Source organism: Mus caroli, unplaced genomic scaffold, assembly GCF_978045245.1.
Source record: "Mus caroli unplaced genomic scaffold, Mus_caroli_1 scaffold_6, whole genome shotgun sequence".
Taxonomy (NCBI): Eukaryota; Metazoa; Chordata; class Mammalia; order Rodentia; family Muridae; genus Mus; species Mus caroli.
The window spans coordinates 44,410,376-44,435,196 of record NW_028227261.1 but is presented as its reverse complement, the minus strand read 5'-3'; the positions used below and the strand labels follow the sequence as shown (position 1 = coordinate 44,435,196).

Sequence of the window (24,821 nt, the reverse complement as noted above, 5' to 3'; positions counted from 1 at the left end):
GGTAGGAAGGGAAGGTAACATTTGAACTGAGAGAAAGGGAAAAATAAAAGCTCAGTATCCAGTTCTTAAAATAAAAAAAATGGGGTGTGGTGACACATGCCTATCTATAATCTCAGCACTAGGAAAGCAAGACGGAGAAGCAGGAGAAATGCTAGCCTGCTTTACATAGCAAGTTTTTGGCCAGTGTACACAGAGAGAGACCCTGTCTCAAAAATCAAACCAAACAAAATCAAAAGTCTAGAGCAGTGAGGCAAGCGTTGCTAGTGTGTAGAAGACAAAACTGTACACAGAAGACTTTGGAAGCATGGAGATGAGCTATGAATGCAGTGTGTCTCAAGAAGTAAAATGCTCCAGTTTGGATTTCATTCCAGCATAATTGGAAATTGAGAAAGACATTTAATCCAGGAAGTGACAAGATCCAATTAAATTTTAAAAGGACTATGTAGAGAAGGGAATAGGGAGGGGGTGGGAAAAAAGAAGCAGGGTTGTGTGGGAACTTTCTCAGTATATTAGTGAAAGCATAGAAATACAGACAACGAAACAGATTGGAGCTATCTTTTGGAGATAGATAAATTTACATCTTTTGGAGAATTTAAAGACCTCCCTGAGATGGAAAAAGTTTTAGAAAAAGATTTCAAGCTAAAAAATAGTGTGGTGGCTGATTTCACTCCTGATCTCACACACATTCAACCCATCCACATAGCCAAAGCTCTTCACCTTCAAAGCTGTTCCAAGTCCCAGAACTTCTTGTATTCCTCACAGCTTCAGCCCATCCCCAACCCATCACTGTATCTTGTCTAGGCAACTGCAATAGCTACCTAACCTGTCCTTGCTTCCACTTCCTCCATTGGAAGCTCTTACTAACACCCACATCCTCTTTTCTACTCTGACTCAATTCTGTCCATCTCCACATCACCAATTCCTATTCATTCATACTGGCTTTTCTGCTTTTTCTGAGGCCCCTCAAAGCTTGTCCCTGTTGTTTGACCTTTGTATTTGTTATTTCTATCTTTTTGTTATTGTTATTGTTGTTGTTGTTGTTTACTAGTGGTACAGAGACTTCTCATATTCATTATGTTTCTATGAGAGGGCTACCTCTGTGACCATTTTCCTGCATTATTACACTAACAAATCTATTTCACTGTTGCACTCATTACACTTATCATTAACTTATATTCTACTGATTTCATTTGTTTATCATTCTTTCCTATTCCAAGTTCTGTTCTATGAAAACACAGTATTGATCTTGTTTAAAATTATGTTTCCAAACTATCTAGGGAGATGCAATATGGAAGATATAAGGCAATATTTATTCTTGCCATTTTAATTTATTTTTAAAGTAGTAAAACAGGTCATTTTAACGAAGAAAAGAAAGAGAAATTAAGGTTAACTCTGTTTTTTTTGTTTGTTTGTTTTGTTTTTGTTTTTTGCCTTATGTAATTGGGCACATGAAAATGGGAGCTTCCCACTGTGGTGGAAGTATTTTCCAAACCCTAGATTTAGGGGATGACAGGAGATCAATTTTAATTAGGTTGAATTTGAGATCACTTTTAGACATGCAAGAGGAGGAATCAAGCTGGCAGATGGATAGGAAAACCAAGTAATTTATTATCACAACTTAAAGTGAGAGAATTAAACATAAAGTTTTATAATTTAAAATAGTACTTAAGTATACAATTTTTTATTACATTGGTGATTTTACAAAATAATTATTTTCAAAGTCTTGCATATGTTTGTGTCTTTCAATGTTAACCAATTACAAAGGTTTATATTTCCATTTTGTTATATATATTTTGATGATTATAGTTTCCATTTTTAAGATAGAAAATGGAAAGATATTCATATTCAGCTACAAACTGTGGATACCTCAAACCATCTAAGAATAAATTTCTGCCTCACAGCTTTTCTGATCTAAAATGAACATTGTTATTAACCAAAGTTTTTATTTACAATGCCCTAACAAAATAAATCTGTCTTTAGTGACTGCATATGGAAGTAGCTGGATCATGTACAACTAAGGAAGTATTCCACTTTCTGTAGAGTGAATTTACAAAAATTTTTCATGAACTGGATAAAATAATTGAATTACCCTAGAATTGAGTTAAATAAAGCTATTTGAGACATCTAACTGACAACTGATATAAAACTCTGGTTTCATTTAGTTCTACTTATTTGCAAAAGACAGAGTGCCAGCCACTACTTCACGCAAGAGAAAGCTTGGAATTAGTAATAGTCAAAATTATTTTAGAGCAGCCATGCTCTCTAAAACATAGGCTATACTATATAACTCCTGAAGTGAATTTTTTACACAGAGTATGCAACTACTCTGAAATAATTCAAATAATTTCCCTTTTATGCTTTGCTATTTTTACATGTACAAATAATAGTTTGGGGGCATATCTTGTAAAAAAAAAAACTGCTACTATTATGGAAGACACAGATGTTTGCTCAGATTCGTAACTTCTCTCCTGCAATACATCAGAGGTACTTAATTAGACATGATGCAGGTAATATTCATGATTATATTTTATAAGTAATATAAATATAATCATTAATTTTGCTAAAACTTACACGTTTATAATTTAGTTCATTACTGGTAAAAGGATGATATACATCTTAACATGTACTCAAATAAAGAAATCATAATTCTACATGTATACACAACTGTACAAAAAACATTCTACTACCCAGATAAAGGACTGTGGTTCCTATATGTCTCACCAACTGGTGACCATGATGTCTGAAGAATGGGCCATGGAACACTTGACTGATACAAACTATCAGTGAGGATAGAACCTGTGAATTCTTTTCTCTACCATAATTTAGGGTTAAAGAAGTTAACCGCTCTCCTATGTTTGAACATAATTCTTTTCATCAGAGAGGACATCCTGAACAAAATGAAAGTATTAGGTACATTGAAACCAGAAAGGACAAGAAAGAGAAAATTGTTAACATCAGTTTGTATTCTTATCATTTTGGGATAGTCTTGTACTGTCATCTACCCTGATCATCCATGTCCTAAAGTGACTAACATGAACCTAAAATTCACTATTTTAGATGAAGATGGGACAGTGCCATTTTTTTTCTTTTGCTTGGAGCATGATGAAAGTCTTAGGAATCATTTACCAAGCTCCTGCATGGGTTACATGTCAGTCACTCCTCACAGCCAATCTGTGATATCATTTACATTTCAGGGATGAGGAAACCTAGGCTCGTTGCCGTACTACTGATGAGTAAAGGAAGTGAAGTAGAGCATAAATCAAGGTTCTTCCTACTATAAAAGGAGTGTGTTTCTACAGGTACACAGAGCTGACATTCACCAAAGCAGTTGATTCTTTCAGTCTCTCACTCATCCTGGTGACTTCACCACCTGAACCTTTATCATTGTTCCACTCACAATGAATAACAAAGCAAACCTGATACAAATTTTCATTGTAAGCCTGAACCAGTTGAGGCTATAGCCTGCTACCGTACCTAAAGCTGACAGAAATATGCTCCTGTCTCATTTGCTGTCCCAGACCCTGTGAATAACAGGTCTGAAAATACAATCTACTTCACCTAAAAGTGTCTCAACAATCTTGAGATGGATTGTAGGAAAGAGACCTACAAGCAGAGACCACATTTTATGCAGAAGCTCAAAGTAGGCAAGAATATAAGAATCAGGACACCAACCAACTCTAAGCTCCCCCGTCCATCTGGATCATCTTGCCATTTCTCAGAATCAGAGGAGTTAGAGTTGGTAGTTCAAAGCCTCTTCTGGCATGGTCCCTGAAGTTTCTACATTGGTTGGCATTTTTCCAGTACCCAGCCACAGGTAGGGATATTGTTTCTGTCTATGAACATAGAAATAATAAGTCTAAGCTCTTCTCTGGCTCTTAACCAGCGAAAATAATTGGCTTTAATTTTAATTTTTTAATGGCTTGGAATTAATAGAAGCAGCTGCTGCCACAGTGTATGGGTGTCCTTCTCCAGAAGGCAGTGACAAAATTAACAAAAAAAAAATCTTGATGTTATAAAATAAACTGACAAATTAAAAAAATGCAGTGTATAGGACAAAAAGGTTAATTCAAGAAAGGAGCAGTATCTTTTTTATTTATCAAAAATTCAACTGGCAATATGTAACACCGCCTCTCTCCTCCCACCCAGAGTACACATTAGCTGATAAAATGGTAATCTGATTAGACTTGGGGGAGTGAAAATGTATTGCCTGCATCTGATCAGTGCCTCATGCTCTTTCTCTCCCTCTCAGTGATCGGAGGAGATTAGCTATGACAAAGTGCAGAGAGAAGAGATAAGAATAGATGTGCTGGTGACAGGGACATTATAATTATTTGGGGAAAGATAGTATTGGAGATAGGAAGAGTGAGTTCCATTTGCCTAGGGAGAGTAGATTTATAATATGTATATCTATGCCAGGTGCCTAGCTGTACCACACATGAGAGAGGACAAGGAAAGGGCCAATTGACTCGTTAGATAATAGCCTCAACCATTCCAGCCACAAATAAATGAAAGGCCACACATATCCTAGACAAAGCATGAAATATTCTGCTGCCCTCACAGAAGGAAAAAATATAGAAACTTCTTCTACTTTCAAATGTACCAGGGAAGTAGATACCACATTACTTTATGACTCTGGATAATTGAACTAAGGGAACCAGAAGACTGCAGCCAAAATTGCTGTGTGAATGTAAGGTACCACAGGCTTGCTGAGTCGGAAAAAAATATGTACTTACTATTCAAAAAGTAGTATACAATACATAGCACAATGTTGCATACAGGATGTGCTTAATATGTGGTACTATGGGAGTGTCTGAATGGCTTTGGGATGTTGTGTTGAATAGCTCTGTTGGGACTAACAGCATAATGGTCTCAATCATTCCAGCCAAACACAGATGAATGGCCATGTGTAGCTTACATGAAGCATGAGACTGGTTCTTCACTACTTCCTGTTCTGTTGATTTGAAGAGAAAATGTCCTGATTGCCTGCTATCAAGAAAGGCTCTAGAGTTAGAACTTACATGTTCAAGCTGAGACTTTCTGCTTCATTGGCAAAGAAATTAGAAATCTTGCATTTAGAAATCTTGTATTGTTAAAGAAAGATTGAGAATATAAAATTAGAGAGTTTTATATACTTGGATTATCATTTTCCATGTGTCCGGGTAGCCTCTAAAAGAATGTTTTTAAAATTTAGTCAATAGATTTCAAGAAAATGTGGAGAGGGTGGTAAATGCAAGGGAAACTATCACCTTCCATTTCATTCATGGAGTATTAAATTATAAATTTATTCACTTGGGGACCATGTATTGAGTTCTCCAGGGTCACCATGGAGAACCATGTGTTAGCATCTGTAAATTTTGAGATAAGTAAGAGAAGCAAGAGTGTCTACACTTAGTATTTATTGTATTTACTACATTGTGAAGTTGCTGATCAAGAGTCAAAACAAAAAATATCATGAGACCTGAATTTGACTTCTCTATAATTGAGAAACTATAATATTATAGAAATGTATGGGAAACTCAATTATAATGAGATGGAACTCATTATAAAGGAAAGAAGGGGAGAATGTCATTTATTTAGGAAATGGTCCTACATTTCACATGGAAAGGGAACAATGTACAAAATAATTTATTTATAAAGATATTCACTTATTCAATGCATCAGTTTTTTTAACACTTCCTCTATGTAAAATTTTGCAAAGTTCCTGGAGTAGCAACAGTGATGACTATATGAACCCTTCTCTCAAGGGAACTCAGTCTAACTGTGAAGAAAACTAGATAATGTGAGCTATCTGGCTATAATAGAGAGCATAGAGTATGCGTGTGTGAATCTGATATGTATGTATGTGCACACACTCCCTTCCTGCACATACTACTAAGTCTTGGAATCTGCTTACATTTTCTGAATAGAGATTATGGCATGTTCTAAGAGCTAATAAACATTTTCTTGGTCCTAAGAGCATACACACTAGTGACTAGACTCATCCTGGGTCTCCGATAAGATCTTGAATCACATCACTCCCATGTTCTCCTGGAGAGCCACAGACAGTCTGCTTCCCTTAAGAAGAGCTTTGGATATGTCATCACCTTCATCTTTTGGAGTTGGGAGGAGTAAGTTCACAATATTGTACCGAGTTAAGGAGCTACATTACAAAATGTTTAGAATAGCCCGGCAGGTCATCAGTGCTGTGTACACACGCAAGGTGTCATAACATGGTAATTAATATCATTATTTTATAATTATCTCAGATTGTGTTCAGAAAAATGAGAGCGCCTCATCTAACAACATTCTTTCACACTCAGAAACCATATTTTTGCTATATTTCCTGTTAATACAAGTTTCTCTATTGTACTGGCTAGTTTTGTGTCAACTTGACACAGCTGGAGTTATTACAGAGAAAGGAGCTTCAGTTGGGGAAATGCCTCCATGAGATCCAGCTGTAAGGCATTTTCTCAATTAGTGGTCAAGGGGGAAAGGCCCCTTGTGGGTGGGGCCATCTCTTTGCTGGCAGTCTTGGGTTCGATAAGAGAGCAGGCTGAGCAAGCCAGAGGAAGCAAACCAGTAAAGAACATCCCTCCATGGCCTCTGCATCAGCTCCTGCTTCCTGACCTGCTTGAGTTCCAGTCCTGACTTCCTTGGTGATAAACAGCAGTATGGAATTGTAAGCTGAATAAACCCTTTCCTCCCCAACTTGCTTCTTGGTCATGATGTTTGTGCAGGAATAGAAACCCTGACTAAGACATCTACTTTCTCTTCTATGAAAAGTTATAAAGCGCCTATTTTCCACTGAACTAAATTCAGCCTCCTTGACGCCTGCAACTGGTCTTTGGGTCAGATCTTCTTTGCATTGTTCTAGCATTTGCTTTGCTTTGAAATAAATGTTGGGGGGCTCCATGTACCATCACCAGTGGGGAACAGAAAGAAGAGGTGATTTGGTTTCCATTACAAAGATGTTTACATTCTTTTTGAAGAAAAATCTATTTTCTTTCACTTCTCATTTTTAGAAGACAAACCACACAGAAAAGGGCCCTTGTCAAAGCAGAGTCAAGCTGCTGAAGACTGAGTGGTCAGAGAAAATTTTAGAGGAGAAGCAAGTTAAATGACTGGTATTTATTTGCATTTCTCATTTGCACATCTTCAGTCCATAGATTCTTTCTTAATTTTAAACATTTAACCCTTTGCTAATAATCATTCAAGTGTCAGGTATATGAATAGGATATGAAGAAACAAGTGAGAGTCTATCCAAGTGGTACAAAGATCATTTACTAAGATGTGTAACTATGGGGAAGGGTCTGAAGTAGTTCAGTATGAATAAAGCACAGATAGCTTTTGAGAGAAGGAAGAAAGAGCACAGGATCCTGAATCTCAAGGAAGGCAGGGGGAGCATCGTGGGCCAAAGTGAAATGTGAAAACAGAGAGTTGCTTAAAGGGTTTCTATCAGGAAGGGACTGCTGAGAATACTGTGAAAACAGATTTTTCTGAAATAGAAGGTAAGCTTAATATATGAGTGGCCAAAGAATGATGGCAGGATGGAACAAGAATTCGGAGTATAGACTCTGGAGCCAACTGGTCCAATGCAGGTCCTGCTACTAACATAGCTTGGGTCTTTGAGAATTTTTCACCCATTTGAGCTTTGATTTTCTTGTCTCTGTGATGGGATGTTAATAACCCATATCTCACAAGTATATGCTTGAGAGTGTTAAATGCATATAAAACAGTAGATAACACCCGAGGGATAGCGAAAACATAAGAAGAAAAATAGGACAAAACCAGAAGTATATTGAAGTATATTCTAATGGGTGCCTTTCCTTACTTGTCTTACCTCCTCTGTCTTTATTCCTTGCATGACCTGACTGATGAGCCCTTCCCAAGCAGGCTTCTGTGTGTATCTTTGGTGGCATCTGGAAAATCTAAGCCCCAACCCAGGTTTTAGAGTTTCTGAATGATTACTGATGAATCCATTAACTCCACTCTGCCTGCCCTCAGATCAAGCATTGTCACCCACCCAGGGGAGGAATCAGGACATCAGTAAACACATGAACTCTGATTGAACATAAACAAGTTCCGCAAAGACAGCAGTCCCTCAGGAAAAAGAGATATACTTGGATAGAAGATTGGAAAGAGAGGGTAGATATATTTAAACTGTAGGCCTTGGCTGGTATGTACTAGCAAATAGTGAGAAATAATATCATAACCTGAGAGACCTTATGGCTATATGCAGCGCCTGCCGAGGAACACACACTATTCTGGGACTCCAGGAAGACTCCTACTTAGATCTCTGAGCCAGGACCTGGAGTGACCATCACAGCATGGAGATTTCAAAGATCTTTCACTGACTTTCTTTTCAACTATTAATCCAAGCTTTGGGGACAAGCTTCCTCCCTACCCTTCTGTTCTTGTATCATTAATCACATTATAATTGTGAAGCACACACAGTTTCTCTATACCAGCATCCCTGCTTGTATCTGTTACTCCCTCTCTATTCTTGCCTCTTCACGAGTGCCTTAGCTATAATCCTTTCCACAATTCTCATTATCCTGTAGAACTCAGTCTCATAGTTAATCATCTCATTCTTTTAATTCTCTATTTCATTCACCTCTCTTGTCTTCACTTGGTACATGGTACTTTAATATTTGATAGGAAAAATATCAACTGAAGCCTGACACTCTTGAGGACAGTATTCACTTCTCATTCTCTTATACACCATACATAGGAGCATCAGGGAATGACTTTACTCCTTGTTTCCCACCCACTTTCCAACCCATTATTTCTCTACCTCATCAGTAGTAGCTCTAGTAGCACCAGAATTTCAATATAGGCAGATTCAGGATAGCAATCTGGTTAGAATGAGTTTATAGAGAATTTGTCTTAAAGGCCATATATGAAGATTATTACCTCATGTTCATTCTCTTGGAAGTAGGAAGCAAATGTATGGCTTTGGTGAATCTAAGCACAAAACTCGGCATCCTCTGATACCACCACTAAATTCCAATTCCTTTTGGCTTGAGCTGGGTATTTTCCATATTGTACCATTCTTAAGCACCTTCAAGTACACATCCATCTTACTTCCCATGGCTTGACATTTCAACCACTTGTTTTCTAATATTTTCAACTATTATAATATTTAATATATCCAATAGATTCATATACAAATATATGGATAAGCATCAGTGCTATATTCTCTCTGAACTTCAAAAAGAGACCTCACACTTCCCTCACATTAACCAGGTAATTCATCTTAGCAAAACACAATATCCAAGCAATATTTTATAAGAAAACAGTACCATGTTAGAACATCTGTCTTTTTTTTTCCTAATGCTGTGATAAAGCACTCTGACAAAAACAACTTAAGGGAGAAAAGGTTGAACTTGAAATTCAAAGTCATAATCTAATATGGCATGGTACTTAAGACATCAAAAGTTTGTAGTAGCTTTTCACATTACATCTGTAATCAGGAGGACAAAACAATGAATGCATGCATGCTTTCTGTACTCGTAAACACTCCAAAATCCCTGGTCTAGAAATTGATGCAACCTACAGTGATTGGGCACTTTTCACCTTGATTTGTATACTCAAGATAATTCCTTCCAGAGATGTTCAGAGGCCCAACCGCCGATGGTATTCTAACTTGTCATGCTTACATTTTAACACTAATCATAACAAGGTTTATGGAACTATCATTCAACAAATGTCCATGCTGTTCTGCATGGGGCCACCACCATTCTTGATTTTCTTGACTTAACCTTCTACATTCTCCTTCTCTTGCCTACATTCTTTCTTTTCCTCTTGGTTCTTCTACTAAATACCAAGTGGTAGGAGGCAGGTCTTATATTCTTTACCCAGTGTGGGCATTCTCCAGAAGTATCCTTTGTCTTAGAGATCTTCTAGATCAATCTAGATACATAAGACTTATAGACTTATATAGCAATCAATAAAAGAGTATGGTCAACTATAAAAAAATGTGAATTGAACTAGCCTATGGTTGCTATCACAAGATAATGGAAAAGGCACTGTTTTATCTGATTCTCTTTGAGTAGGAAGAAAAGAAATGAGAGGCATTCTCTGCAGGGCAACCATGTGAACAGTTTGGCTCCCATAGACAGGATGGGGCAGCAGTTCTGTGGAACAGTCAGGGTGATGTTTTAGGGGTATGACTGGAACATTGTTTTTGCTGTGTGGCCCCAAGTGTTCCTTACTGGAGAATGAGCATTGTTTTTTTAAAGAGACTACTTACACAAAACATTTTGAATCAGTATTTCCCAAAATGTTTCCATGGAACCACACTCATAAAACCCTGGCAGCTCTTATTGCCCACACTATATCTGTATAAAATTAAGCCAGTAAACATTCTAGCGTGGAACAGGGAGGATCTATGTAGCACCACTCCTATCAGAGGAGTGAATGGTAGTAACAGCTACCAGTTAAGAGTCTGTTTTCTTTAGGAGTGTAGTTCCTGATAAGTGGACTGTTCTCCAGTGGATTCCCCTATACCTCTTTGTATATTAGCAATACAAATTGAACTGAGTGGGATATTAAAAAGAAGAACATAAAATTACTAAGGCATGGGTGATAGAGGTAGACCCAGGAGGAGTTGGAGGGGCATAAATGATCAATATGATCACAATATATATTATAATCATATATGAAAGCCCCTAATATTTGATAAAGCATTAAATTAAAAAAATAGTCTCATATAGTACTCTGTTCAAGATATTATTAATAATTTAAAGTAATGTTGAATATTTTGTTCCCTTCTCTTGAATATTCACAGTGCATATTAGTTTAATTTAAAAATTGTGAGTTGGTCTTAGAATAAAAAACAAATCATGACTTCCTAAGAAAAATAGACTTGTATTCATTGATGTCTCATGCCCCAAACTTGACTTTTTTTTAAAGAAATTTTTACCATCTGTCTTAGTTACATTTCAATTTCTGTGACAAAACAGCATGGGCAAGGCAACTTATAAAAGAAAGTTTTTCATTTAGGACTCAGAGTTCCATACAGTTAGAGTCCATGGCCATCTTGGTAGGGAGCATGGCAGCAGGCAGGCAGGTATGTAACTAGAAGAGGAGTTGATAGCTTACAACTTGATCTACAAACACAAAGCAGAAAGAGAACTAACTAGTAATGTCATGGGCTTTTGAAACCTCAAATCCTATCCCCAGTGACATAACTTCTCTGACAACCAACACTGCACATCCTAATTCTTCCCAAACAATTCTATCAACAGGGAACCAAGCATTCAAATATATGAGCTTATGGGGGAGATTCTTATTCAAACCACTGGGCCTTTTGTAGTCTGCATTCTTAATTTGTCCATAATTTTCCTTTTATAATATTATTACATGAAAACCAAGACTTTGCTTGTCATATTTACTATTGTATTTCCCAACCCTAACACAATGCCTAGGCATATAGCAAATGCACAAAATAGAGATAAACAAATCTATAAAATCGGTTTGTCTTTGTTAATTTTTCATTTTCCAAATTATTGAGGCGAGAGAACCAGCCTTTGACCAAGTGCTTCCTTTTTCCCATGTGTTTTTGACCCCATGGAGTTTCATCATTGTCCCATTGCCATGGCACCGTTCTCCTTGAAGTTTTCCAGAAATTCATTCCCATTTGTTACCTTATAAGTCTTGAGTTACTGTCTTTGTTTGTATCTTCTAGGCAAAGACTACCACCAAAAAACGTTTATTACTATCGCTGCCCAGACCACAGGAAGAACTATGTGATGTCCTTTGCATTCTGTTTTGACCGAGAAGATGATATCTACCAGTTTGCTTACTGCTACCCTTATACATATACTCGCTTCCAGCATTACCTCGACAGCCTACAAAAGAAAAACATGGATTATTTCTTTCGGGAACAGCTTGGACAGAGTGTGGTAAGGCCCATGTCTTGCTTGGGGTGCCCATTTTGAAAAAGGCAACAATAAAGTGGGAACTTGACAATGGAGTTTCGCAGAATACAAATTATGAAAATGGTGTTCTGTAGACTATATACTCTGGAGCATTTACAGATTTAAATATTAAATAGAAATAAGCTTAAATAATTATTCCATACCTAGCAATAATCATATAAGGATTATTTTGGTGACTGTTTCTGAAAGTGTGATTCATTGCTCCAAGGGCAACAGACAGTACGAGAATAAGATTTGAGACAGATTAATTGTCCTTATGAAGGAAACTAAAACATCTCTCTTCAAAAAGTTCTGAATAATCCCAAAGTCACTGAGAGAAAAGAAAGTGTCCACTGTGTGCTACAAAGGCATGAAAGTGTTTCAATGGTGGTAAATCTCTCAATGGGAAATAAATGTGTTTATTAGTGAATCCAGATTACTTTGAGTATAGGTTGACTGCTGGTATCCTGATTGGATGTGCTTGCTGTCTGTGTATTAGGTCACTTCCCAAACTTACTTTTTATTCTATGGGTTTAAGTTTCTGGTCCAGAGATTTTAATCATCCACCCCATAGTTGTTTTTAACTGTTAAAGTAAAAGACTAGATGGTTATTTTAGTTAGGGTTTCTATTGCTGGGACGATAACTACAACCAAAAAGCAAGTTGGGAAGAAAAGTGTTTACTTGGCTTAGACTTACAGATCTATACTCTATCACTAGAGGAAGTCAGGACATGAACTCAAGCAGGGCTAGAACCTAGAGGCAGGAGCTGATACAGAGGCCTTGGAGGCTGCTACTTACAGGCTTGTTTCTCATGGCTTGCTCAGCCTACTTTCTTATAGAACCCAGGACCCAGGTGTCAGCCAATAGATGTCACCACCCACAATGGGGTGGGCCTTCCCCTGTTAATCTCGAATTGAGAAAATGCCAGTTGGATCTCATGGACACATTTTCTCAACTAAGGCTCCTTCCTCTTTGATGACTCTAACTTGTATCAAGCTGACACACAGTGGGCTAAGCCAAAAATTATTGTCTTGTAATTCTGGAGATTCAAAGTTTAAAGAAGGTCTCACTGAGATAACGTGGTGGCATTGGCAGATATGTTTTCCATTTGAGGCTCCAGAGAAGAGCACATTGATTGTCATACTATTTTCTCATCAAAAAGCTGCTTATATTTCTTGGTTTGTGGTTCCCTTCCATCTTGAAGCCAGCAATGGTTGGCTGAATCTCCTCACTGGTTCTCATTCATCTGCCTCTCTCCTTCACTTGTAATGGTTGTTATGATTGAACGGAGCTCACCAAAGTATTCTACCTCATCTTCTTGAGATACTTAACTTGATCATATCTGTATGCTGTTGTTGCCATGTAAAGTAACATATTCCCAAATTCTGACAGTTAGGGCGTGAGCATCTTAGAATGGAATTGAATTTTTTCTTCTTTTTTTCTTTTCTCCTCTTTTCTCCTGTCAAAACCATAATTTGAGGTTTTTCCGTTCATTAAATATATGGGATTCTGTTGCGGATAGCCCTGGGGCTATTTGTAATTTGTTGTTAATTCAGCTCTCCTTTGAGGAGCTTTGAACAAGGAATGAGTCAGCACTCAGGTGATTTCCTCTAAACCTTCTTCCCACCTTAATTTGTAAAATAAAGGCTAGAGCTGGTAATTGTACAAATAATGGGAAGGTGGAGCTGAAAGTTGAGAGAGAAAACAGAAGAGTGAGAAAGAGAGGGGATGGAGGAGGAGGAGGTAGAAGGAGAGAGGTATTAGTCATAGTATTGTATATAGCATGACTGTATGTACCCTTCATTCTCCTACTTCTGCACAAAGGCTCCCTACTGGGCAACCCAACCATTGGTAAGAAAACCCACCGAAGAGCCCCCACACAGATCAGCCTTTCCAAGAAAACTTAAAAGTAGAAAAGGGTGGAGACTGAATGTATAGAAAAAAAAATTAGACACACGTAATCCTATCAGCAATATACTAGTAGAAACTAGGATTATTTGAAATGGAACTGTTAGAGAAAGTCTTAAGGTAAATGTTTATCAAAATATGAATTGGTAGATTTTTTTAAAAAATTTTTAAAAATATTCCCTTTAATATTTATGCACTTAAGAAAAAAAAGAATTTGTTTATTTCTCTCATTTGTTCAGCAGGATATTGAACGAATGATTGCATTAATGAAAGAATAAATTAAGATACATGTTTTATTAGAAGGGGGTGCTGTCTCTGTTGCCTGGTTTTGTATCCCTTTCCTATAGCTGGACTGCCTTGTCCTCAGTGGGAGAGGATGCACCCTGCTGGAACTTTATGTATGAGGATGGGTTGGTACCCATTTTTCTAAGGAAAAAGGGATGGGGTAGTGTGGGAGGGGTATGAAGGTAGGACTGGGAACAGAGGAGGGAGAACACTAGGATCAGGCTTTAAAGTGAATAAATTAATTAATGAGAAAAAAATATGTAAAACTAGAAAAATATAAAAGATACATGTTTAAGAGTATTCTAAGAACTGCAAACCATTTTTTTTGTAATGCTAAAAACTCTGTTTGTATTTTGTTGATTAAAAGCTTGATCTAAACCAAGAAAAGAGGCCTCAAACTATTGTAAACAAAGATCACATTTTTGAAAAAGCTCAGAAATACCCAAAATGACATCTTTGAAGGAGAGTGTTCATGGGCTCTCACTTCTCTGATTGTGGAGAGCTGGAGTGTTGTAGGATCAGAGTCAAATTACCTCATGATAGCTGTAGTTACCTTAGCAACTATGCGTTTGCATTCTCATGACTATTAGGTAAACCCCAAACAGATTCCTGGCTTCCTGAAATAAGAAGTCAAAGAACCTTATCAAATAGCATCTGATACCTACAGCAGAGGCTTTCCTATTTAGTTTTAGCCTGCCTTCCTGAAGTTTCTGCCAATGTATGTATTCTTTTTTTTTTTAATTAGGTATTTTCTTCATTTACATTTCCAATGCTATCCCAAAAGTCCCCATACCCTCCCCACCCCCACTTCCCTACCCACCCATTCCCATTTTTTTGGCCCGGGCATTCCCCACTACTGGGGCATATAAAGTTTGCATGTCCAATGGGCCTCTCTTTCCAGTGATGGCCTACTAGGCCATCTTTTGATACATATGCAGCTAGAGTCAAGAGCTCCGGTGTACTGGTTAGTTCATGTTGTTGTTCCACCTATAGGGTTGCAGATCCCTTTAGCTCCTTGGTTACTTTCTCTAGCTCCTCCATTGGGGGCCCTGTGATCCATCCACTAGCTGACTGTGAGCATTCACTTCTGTGTTTGCTAGGCCCATGCATAGCCTCAAAAGAGACAGCTATATCAGGGTCCTTTCAGCAAAATCTTGCTAGTGTATGCAATGGTGTTAGCGTTTAGAGGCTGATTATTGGATGGATTCCCGGGTATGGCAATCTCTAGATGGTGCATCCTTTCCTCTCAGCTCCAAACTTTGTCTCTGTAACTCCTTCCATGGGTGTTTTGTTCCCAATTCTAAGAAGGGGCAAAGTGTCCACACATTGGTCTTTGTTCTTCTTGAGTTTCATGTGTTTTGCAAATTGTATCTTATATCTTGGGTATTCTAAGTTTCTGGGCTAATATCCACTTATCAGTGAGTACATATTGTGTGAGTTCTTTTGTGATTGGGTTACCTCACTCAGGATAATGCCCTCCAGGTCTATCCATTTGCTAGGAATTTCATAAATTCATTCTTTTTAATAGCTGAGTAGTACTCCATTGTGTAAATGTACCACATTTTCTGTATCCATTCCTCTGTTGAGGGACATCTGGGTTCTTTCCAGCTTCTGGCTATTATAAATAAGCAGCTATGAACATAGTGGAACATGTGTCCTTCTTACCGGTTGGAACATCTTCTGGATATATGCCCAGGACAGCAGACCATTTTTAAGAAGGGCAATAAAATAAGTTAAGCTTCTGCTAACAGATAACTTAAAAAACAGCAAGAATATCTTAAACAGGGTAGAAGTTAGTTTCATTTTCTCTTTTATTATTATTTTATACAATATATTTTGGTCATTAGAATTTTTTTTCCATGTAAGTCTAGATGCTAGCATTCTACAGCAAATACTATATCTCTGCTCCTTGAAAGCCTCCTGGAGTCATGTTCTTACAGCTTTCTGTCTCTGTCATCCATGTGAAATGACCTTCAACTTCATTATCAGATATTGGAATTACATATTGCATCTATGTTCTAGACATGAGGATAAAGGGAATGAGTTAAAAAATGTAGCTATATGGCATTATTCAATAGAATTCATATTTCAGTAAATGAGGGTATGAAATGGAGCCTTTGTTCTGAGTAGCCATGTTCTGTCTGATAATTGGTTATGAAGGATAATTGATATTGAGGGACAGCTAAGGTCTCTGCCACAGGAAGCCTCAATTCTGCTTCCAACTCTAACATCACACAGCTTGTATGTTACCTTTATTGGGGTGATTTTCATTTTATTATAAAGCAAAAGAATTGGAATTGAACAAAGTTTCAAATTATTCTTTAAGTTTCTCATAGAAAAATGTAAAAGTGTTTTAGATTCCGTAAGAGACATGGTAGTGACATATGAGAAGGTTGTACAAGGCCTCAGTTTGTTTTCAGAAGTAAATGTATTCTATATCTTAGAATCTATACATGCCCAAATATATTTTAAAGCATATAATTAAAGATATGAATTATTTAAAGAGTTAGTGTTCAGAATAAACAACATGCAGAAGATAAGCTGTAACTTGTGTACTGAGAGATGAGTGAGGTTACTGAATACAAGGCTGAGAATAGGCTTACTCAGAAAACTGAGGGCCAGTTCATTACACAGTGATATTTAGTTAGATATCTGGCTTGTTTGGAATAGGGAATTCTTGGAAGATTAAGGTATACAGAAATATTGAAGTTAACATCTTAGAAAACCTTCACTATCATATTGGCTATATTCTGCTTCCAGATGTTGGATCTTTTTCTTTATATGGACACTCCTAATTATTTCTCACAGTAGCTCATGGAGTAGGAAAAATTTCTCCAGGGACTAAATGATGCTAAAAAGTAAGTTCTTTTGCTAAGTTCATGTGTATGAGGGTCAAGATTTAAACTAAGTCTTTAATTCTAATACTCTTCCCTGCCCCTCTAATAGCACATTGAGGCTCATATTAAGAAAGTAAATCTGATGAATGGTCAAGGTTCACTGTGTCATATAAAACAGGTTGGGGGACACTGTGGGTCCATTCAGTCCTCATAGTTGAGCCTCAAACCAGATACTAAAGTTTTGGGGGAATTTCTGGCATACTTCTGTAGGCAAAACAACTTTTGGTTTGGGTTACAGGGTATGTAATATGGTTTGCCTGTGAAGCATCACCATAATTGATTAATCTTTATCCCAATTTGAAAGGAGGATAATTACAAATAGGATTGCTAAATATGCCAATATGAAGTCTGACATCACAGACAAAAAGAGAGACGATACTATATTGCCAGAACTATTCCATATCATGACCATAGCTGCAACCAATTCTTTGGAGTCATGGCAAATGAAATTCTACTTTGTTACTCCTCAGTATTCCCTGGTAATACAATCAAGCCACACAAGATTGAACACAAAGACATCATGGAAAATCTCTTTTGTGGATATCTTATATTACCTTTTTCAGTGTATACTTTACATTTAAGATCTACCCATTACAAAAATACAATCATATAATTTTGAGCAAATTTTCAGAGTTGAATAGATCTTACAATATAGTTTTTGAATATTTCTATAGCCTCAGAAACTTCTGTCTTAGTTAAGGTTTAACTGCTGTAAACAGACACCATGACCAAGGCAAGTGTTATAAATGACAGCATTTCATTGGGGCTGGCTTACAGGGTCAGAGATTCAGGCCATAGTCATCAAGGCAGAAGCATGGCAGCACCCAAGCAAAATATATTTAGTCCAACTTCAAAAGGCCCGTAGACTATATTAGTCTCAATAGTGTTAAAAGTCCAAAGTTCTCTGCCACATATGGGGCCAGTGTCATGGGTTCCTCCATGTGTATTCTTTGGTTGGTGATCTCCAGTCTCCAGGAGCTCCAGAGGGTCTGGCCTGTTGACACTCTTGCTCCCTCCATGTGGCTGCAAACCCTCTCAGCCTCTTCAGTCCCTTCTTCATCTGTTCCATCAGGGACCCCTGAGCTCAGTCCAGTGGTTGGCTTTGAGCTTCCTCCTCTGTATTTGTCAGACTCTGGCAGAGATTCTCAGGAGACAGCCATATCGGGCTTCTATCAGCAAGCACTTCCTGGTATCCACAATAACTAACGTCCAGGTTTGGTGGATGTATATAGGATGGATCCCCAGGTGGGTTAGTCTCTGGATGGCCTTTCCTTCAGTCTCTGCTCCACACTTTGTCTCCATATTTCCTCCTGTGAGTATTTTGTTCACCCTTCTAAAAAGCACTGAAGCATCCACATTTTGGTCTTCCTTCTTCTTCCTCCTTCTTTATATGGTCTGTGGATTGAATCTTGAATATTCTGAACTTTTGGACTTATATCCACTTATCAGTGAGTTCATACCATGTTTATTCTTTTGTGACTGAGTCACCTCACTCAGGATGATATTCTCAACTTCCATTCATTTGCCTGCAAATTTAATGAAGTCGTTTTTTTTAATATGCTGGCCACATATGTGGCAGAGGATCATCTTGTTGGTCATCAGTGGGAAGAGAGGCCCATTGGCCTGAGGGTATTCAATGCCCCAGTGTAGGGGAATTCCAGGGCGGGAGGATGGGAGTGAGTATGTGTGGGAGCATTCTCATAGAGGCAAGGGGAGGAGGGATGGGACAGGGAGTTTCCAAAGGGGGGACCTAGAAAGGGGAAAACATTTGAAATGTAAATAGAGAAAATATCCAATCAAATAACAACAAAATAATAATAATATTAATAATGATAATAATAATAATTATAATGTATGCCTTGACATCTGGTAGAGCAAATAGCTTTAACTTTTATTCTTCACCAATGTTGTAGGTTATCAGTCTTTTATTCCCTAAATTATATTTTAGAGGCATTGTGTGTTGTGAAAATAAAATGAGATTTTATTTGGCAATGCACTTAGTTGTTCTTTATTAAAAAAAAAAAAGTCAAAAGCTCAAGATTTCTTGTGAGATTCAGTCAATCATTTAACTATAAAGCCCAAAACAAGACAGGAAACCAGGTGGGCAAACTCCAATCTCTCTCCATGTCTGATAGCAAAGCAGTCTTCAGATCTTCAACTCCCTTTTCATCTTTGTTGACTGCAACAAAGTTCTTTCTCCTGGGATGGTTCCACTCCCTGTTAGCTGCTTTCCTTGGCAGGCATCCTGTGGCTCCATCATCTATAACATCTTGGGGTCCCCAAGTCAACTTCAGCTTTACAGATTCTTGCTCCAGTATCTGAGATCCACACATGATCTTCTGTGCTCCTCCAAAGGGCTGGTGTCACTTCTCCAGTTCTGCCCTCTGTAGCACTCTAAGTTCAGGTTGATCTACTTCACTCCCACTGCTGTTCTTGGTGGTCATCCCATGGTACTGGCGCTGAGATCTTCCTCTGCAACTAGGTTTCACCAATCACCTTTCTTAGGCTCTCTTTATGGTGCCAAGCCTCAACTCCTTCATATGACCCTTTCAGTCCTGCACTGTCAACTACAACTGAGGCTGCATTTTCACCATGGCCTTCCATGGCCTCTAAGCCTCAACTGTTCTTCATGATGCCTTCATGCTTTCAAAACCAGTATCACCTGGGTGATTCTCACACATTACCAAGCACAGCTGCAGCATGAGGTACAACCTTGGCTATTTCTGGAACACAACTTCTTTGTGCTCTCAGAAAACACTTCCCAGGATATTTCACCTCACTGATGCTGGTATCTTCTTAATCACCACTAATTTCTTAGGTCCAGATAACCAGCATCAGTTGTCCCAGTAGTCCCTTCTATTCTGGACTTTAAAGCTAGAGCTCCACATGAGTGAAGCTGCTGAGTTCTGTTGCTTGCAGGAGCTGGAATGTTGGACCCCTTGCTCTATTATATTATCATCAGTTTCCTTTTTTCCAACTCCTTCACTGCCTAAGCTTGGCTGTCCTGGATCTTGCTCCATAGACTGACTTTGAACTCAGAGATCTGCATGCATGTCTAAGCACTCAGATGGAAGGTGTGGTCCACCAAACCTGGATTTAAGTTTTTCTTCAGAACTTGCTCTGTTCTAGGCTGACCTTGAACTCAGAGATCTGCTTATCTTTGCCTCCTGGGATTACAGGCTTATACTACCCTACTTAGACCTAAATTTAGCTGGGTGAAATCTTGCCCCAAAGTTACTACTCCCTTAATTAAACTTAACAGCCTTGAATTCAGCTCCATTTCACTTCCTACTGTCCCTTTAATACTCAAACTATGTATTTCATATTTTTCCTTTCTTGGCTTGCTACATTTGTTCAAAATGCTCTCCATCAGCCTTAACCATAGAACAATGTCTCTTTTGGGCTTTTTTGAGACTTACTTTGGAGATGCAATTAATATAGATCTTTTTACCTCAGCCTTAGGCAGTCTCTTCAGACAATGGCAAAGACAGCCATATTCTTCACCAAAACATCGCAAAAACAGTCTCTTGACCACATATAAAAGTTCTTCTCCAATAACACTTCTTGGGCCAGCACCCCTACACAGTTCAAATGACCTTCACCATCAGCACTACTGTCTTCCATATTCCTACTAGGTTGGCCCATTAAGCTCCACTTAAAGCATTCCATGGCTTTCCAAATCCAAAGTCACAAAATCCACACTCTTCCAAACAAAAGCATGGTCAGGCCTATCACAGCAATACCCCAGTCCCTGGTACCATCTTCTCTCTTAGGGTTTTACTGCTGTGAACAGGCAGAATAAATTCATTATTTCTGAGTATTTAACATAAATGGTATCATATAGTAATCATTTATGTTTTGAAAATTTCTCTTAGCATTGCATACATATTGAAGCATATCAGTTGATTTATGTTAGCATTAAATAATCCATTGATAGTATCAGTCTTGTGTTGTATTTTTTTAGGGTTTAGAAATGCTTCACTCTGGGACTGTTATGAGTTATGCTGCTACTCACACTTCTATAACTATCTTAAGTGCACATACAATTACATATTTTCTCAGGTAATTTTTTCCATTTCCTCTTGCTGTGATAAAATACACTGACAAAAAGAAACTTAAGGGAGGGGGTTTATTTTGGTTCCCAGTTCAACAAGATATAGCCATCATGGTGGGGACTCCAAGTCAGCTGGAGTATGAATTTATCATATGAAATCTATGACCAGAAAACAGTAGAATAGATGCAGGACCAGTTCCCTTCTTTGTTTATATGGTTCAGAATCCTAGACAGGGACTGGTGATACCCTCAGTGGTCAAGTCTTTCCATCTGTGTTAACATAATCAAGACAATGCCCCAAAAGAAACAGCCCATGAGACTCTAGATCTCATCAAGTTGACAACTGAGATTAATCACCACAGGAAGATTTATAAGATGGAATCACTGGTCACTTTACGTTCAAGTTCAAAGATAGAAAACCATGTAGCTATGCCATTTCCTAGTCTTATAAGCACTGTAGGTGGGTATAGACATTTTTCCAGCACTTGGAATTATCTGTATATTACTCTAGCCATTTCGTTTTAGGATATATTACCCTAAAAATATGTTGTTTTCTTTTGCCAATCATAATGTTTATAAAATAAATATCATTCATTAAAACCATTTTATTTTTTCATTAAAAATGTTCTTCCAAAGCTGGGCATGGTGGTGCATGCCTTTAATCCCAGCACTTGGGAGGCAGAGGCAGGCAGATTTCTGAGTGCAAGGCCAGCCTGGTCTACAAAGTGAGTTCCAGGACAGCCAGGGCTATACAGAGAAACCCTGTCTTGAAAAACAAACAAACAAACAAAAAGTTCTTCCAGAACTATCAATTAGAAAACCTAAATTACTATATAATTAAACATTGAGACTCTTTAATATTGTATAGATGCAAGTCTCTGACCACATATATGTTTTACAAGTATTTCATCCCAATATATTCCTGCTTTTAATGTATTATATTAACCAAATCTCCTAATAAATATAACATTTTAAGTTTTAAATTTTGAAATCCAATTTATCAGTTTTCCTTTTTGTATTGTGTCCAAGCTCTGTTTCTATGAAGACCACAAATGTGGGGCATTTTCTTGGCTGGTGATTGATGCAGAAGGACACAGCCCACTGTGGCTGAGATACTGGTCCTGGGGTATGTGAAGCAAGCCAGGAGGAGCAAGCCAGTTAGCAGTTTTCATCAGTGGCCTCTGCTTCAGTTCCTGGTGTCAGGTTACTGCCTTAAATTCTTTTCCTGACTTTCTTCAGTGAAAGACTGTTACCTGAACAAGTAAGGTGGAATGAACCCTCCACAATTTGGGGTTGGCTAGAGTTTTATCACAGTAGCAGAAAGCCAGCCAGACACAATTGTATCTCCAGTCTTTTTGACTCCAGGATCTTGAGAGTATCCACATCAATAGTTTGTTCTACTAGTTGCTGGCCCTAGCCAGATCTTAGGGTTATCCTGGATTCTGTAGTCAAGTTCTTTCATGATTTAATGGGTTTTCTAGGTTTCTAACCAGAATATCCCACCCTTCCAATCTTGTCCCAAGGTGGCTTAAATTCCTCCATTCTTTCATTTTTTTAAAATAGTTATGTCATTTATTTGCACTTCAAATGTTATCCCTTTTCCCAGTTTCCTCTCTGCAAACCTTCTATCCCAACCCCCTCCCTTCTGCTTCTATGAGGGTGCTCACCCACCCACCCACTGGGGCCTCACTGCCCTAATATTCCCCTATGCTGGAGCATCAATCTTTCACAAGGCCAAGGTCCTCCCCACAGTCCTTCTCTATTCTTAAAATAAGATCAAGGATAGCCAAGATTATTCCTCCTATTGATGTAGATCTCCCATCAATCTAGATAATACAGTTCAAGGGATAACATTTTAAATGGACCAGCATATATTTAAGGGGTACCAGATTTTTAGTACTTATTGTACTGGATTCTACCCTATATCTCCAAACAGGTTCATAAACATGCTTGACCTGTAATTACTCATTTATATTATAGAACCACTTAAACTTATTAGGAAAATTAAATGAATACTTAACAAAGACTCTAACACAGTGCTAGCACTCCATAAATGTAGAAAGGAATGATAGCATATAAATTACATGTGTATTTTCTCAGAGTTATATTTAGAATATTATTCAATTGATTTTCTTCCATTTAGACTTGTTTATCTTTCAGGAGCTTATCAACTAAGCTCCTCAAGTAGTGGGAACTGAAAAGGAAGGTATAGACTAAGAAAGGCATCCTAAAATTTATCAAGGTATGAGCACTACAGCTAGTATGTTCATCACTAGCTGTTGGTAGTCCTGGAATTAATTCACGCCCTCCCCACCCCCCAAATAACCAAAGAGAGCCAAATAGACAGCAATTTATATCGTCCTTCCAAAGAGAAACCACTATACCCTGATTCTTTGTTTGCCTTTGCAAAATACATATCGTTTCAGAAACTGAAACATATACTTCTTACACCTTTTGTCTTGGCTCAGAAAATTTATTACATGTTTGACAATCCCTTTCTAAATTATTTAACTCCATCTTCCAATATTATTATATTTTTCTAGCTTATTTACTATAGCATTACATTAAAATATAATTGTTTTGTTAACAAGAGAATAGAGGTTTCCAATATTTTCATATATTAAAGAGGATAATAACAAAATATCAATATACACCACAACCATTGAATCAGTCTCCTGATTTCCATTCAGCAATATTCATACATATTTTAAAGTTTCCTTTGTCTAACTAGGTCAGGAAAACTTTACCCAGTCTTGATATTGTTTGTCCAAGCTGCCATTCCATAAGGGTGACAGGGAGACAGATGGCTGAGAGTTTTCAGCACTGTCTCCCATTCATGATCCCTAAACTACGGACAGCAGAAGTCATTAAGTTTAGACTGGGGCAGGAACTGCAAGATGAGTCTTTTAGCAGGAACTTTCCTTTCTAGCTGAAATGACAAGAACTGAGCACATAGGTGTGTGAGCCCGAAGAGCAGACCCTTGATTAATGATTGGACCTCTCCTGTTTTTCACTGAAACAAAGAGACACATTTCAGTCAAACTGTATGGCCTTTTCTCTTTCATTACTATGATGAAATATTGTATCTAAGTATAGAGATTAATACTCATATAGAGATTAATTTCTTGCCATTCTAGAAAATCAAAGTCTCTGAGACCAAGATGCCAGCCTGACTGGATTCTGTTAAAAGCCTTCTTCCAGATTATAAACGGTAATTCTTTTCTTTTTAAATAGGGTTCAAGTTAACTACCTGTTTAAACTCATGTCTTTGAATAACTAGAGCCAGAGTCTGATTTGTACCCAGTGTTCTCTCTCTCTCTCTCTCTCTCTCTCTCTCTCTCTCTCTCTCTCTCTCTCTCTCTCTCTCTCTCTCTCTCCCTCCACCCTCCCTCCCTCTCTCCCTCCCTCCCTCCCTCCCTCTCCCCTGCCACAGAAGTCATCTTGTCATTAACCTAGTCAAAAAGCTTGATTCAGACTTTTTAATCTACTTTTTTTTGTACCTTTGCTTCATGAACCAAGGCTGTAGGCCATCTTCTATTTCAGAATTTTCTCTTACCCCCTATAGTTGTAGAACTGGACAATAAAGAAACAGATGATGATATGATATGAGAAAAGGCCCCACAGTTCTCAAGGCACTCTTAGAGTTGGTCCTTATTGTGCGTTCCAGTTACTCCTCAGTTGTCTCTAAGTAAGTGAAGCTTATCTGTCTGCCCTTCTTCTTACCCATGCTTAGGGCTAGGGAGTCTTCCTCCTCTAAGAAGCCACTCTGTGCAGCC

General features: G+C 38.0%; 1 protein-coding gene across 5 annotated transcripts in view; it reads left to right on the top strand.

The window, feature by feature from the left end:
- Nucleotides 1-24,821, top strand: part of LOC110293190 (AGBL carboxypeptidase 4) — a 1,191,022-nt gene that overhangs the window by 660,653 nt on the left and 505,548 nt on the right. For all 5 annotated transcript variants that reach the window (XM_029476352.2, XM_085839081.1, XM_021161009.2 and 2 more), the window contains exon 5: nt 11,669-11,885. In XM_029476352.2, coding sequence (XP_029332212.1) covers nt 11,669-11,885 — 217 coding nt within the window. The remainder of the gene's footprint in view (nt 1-11,668; nt 11,886-24,821) is intronic.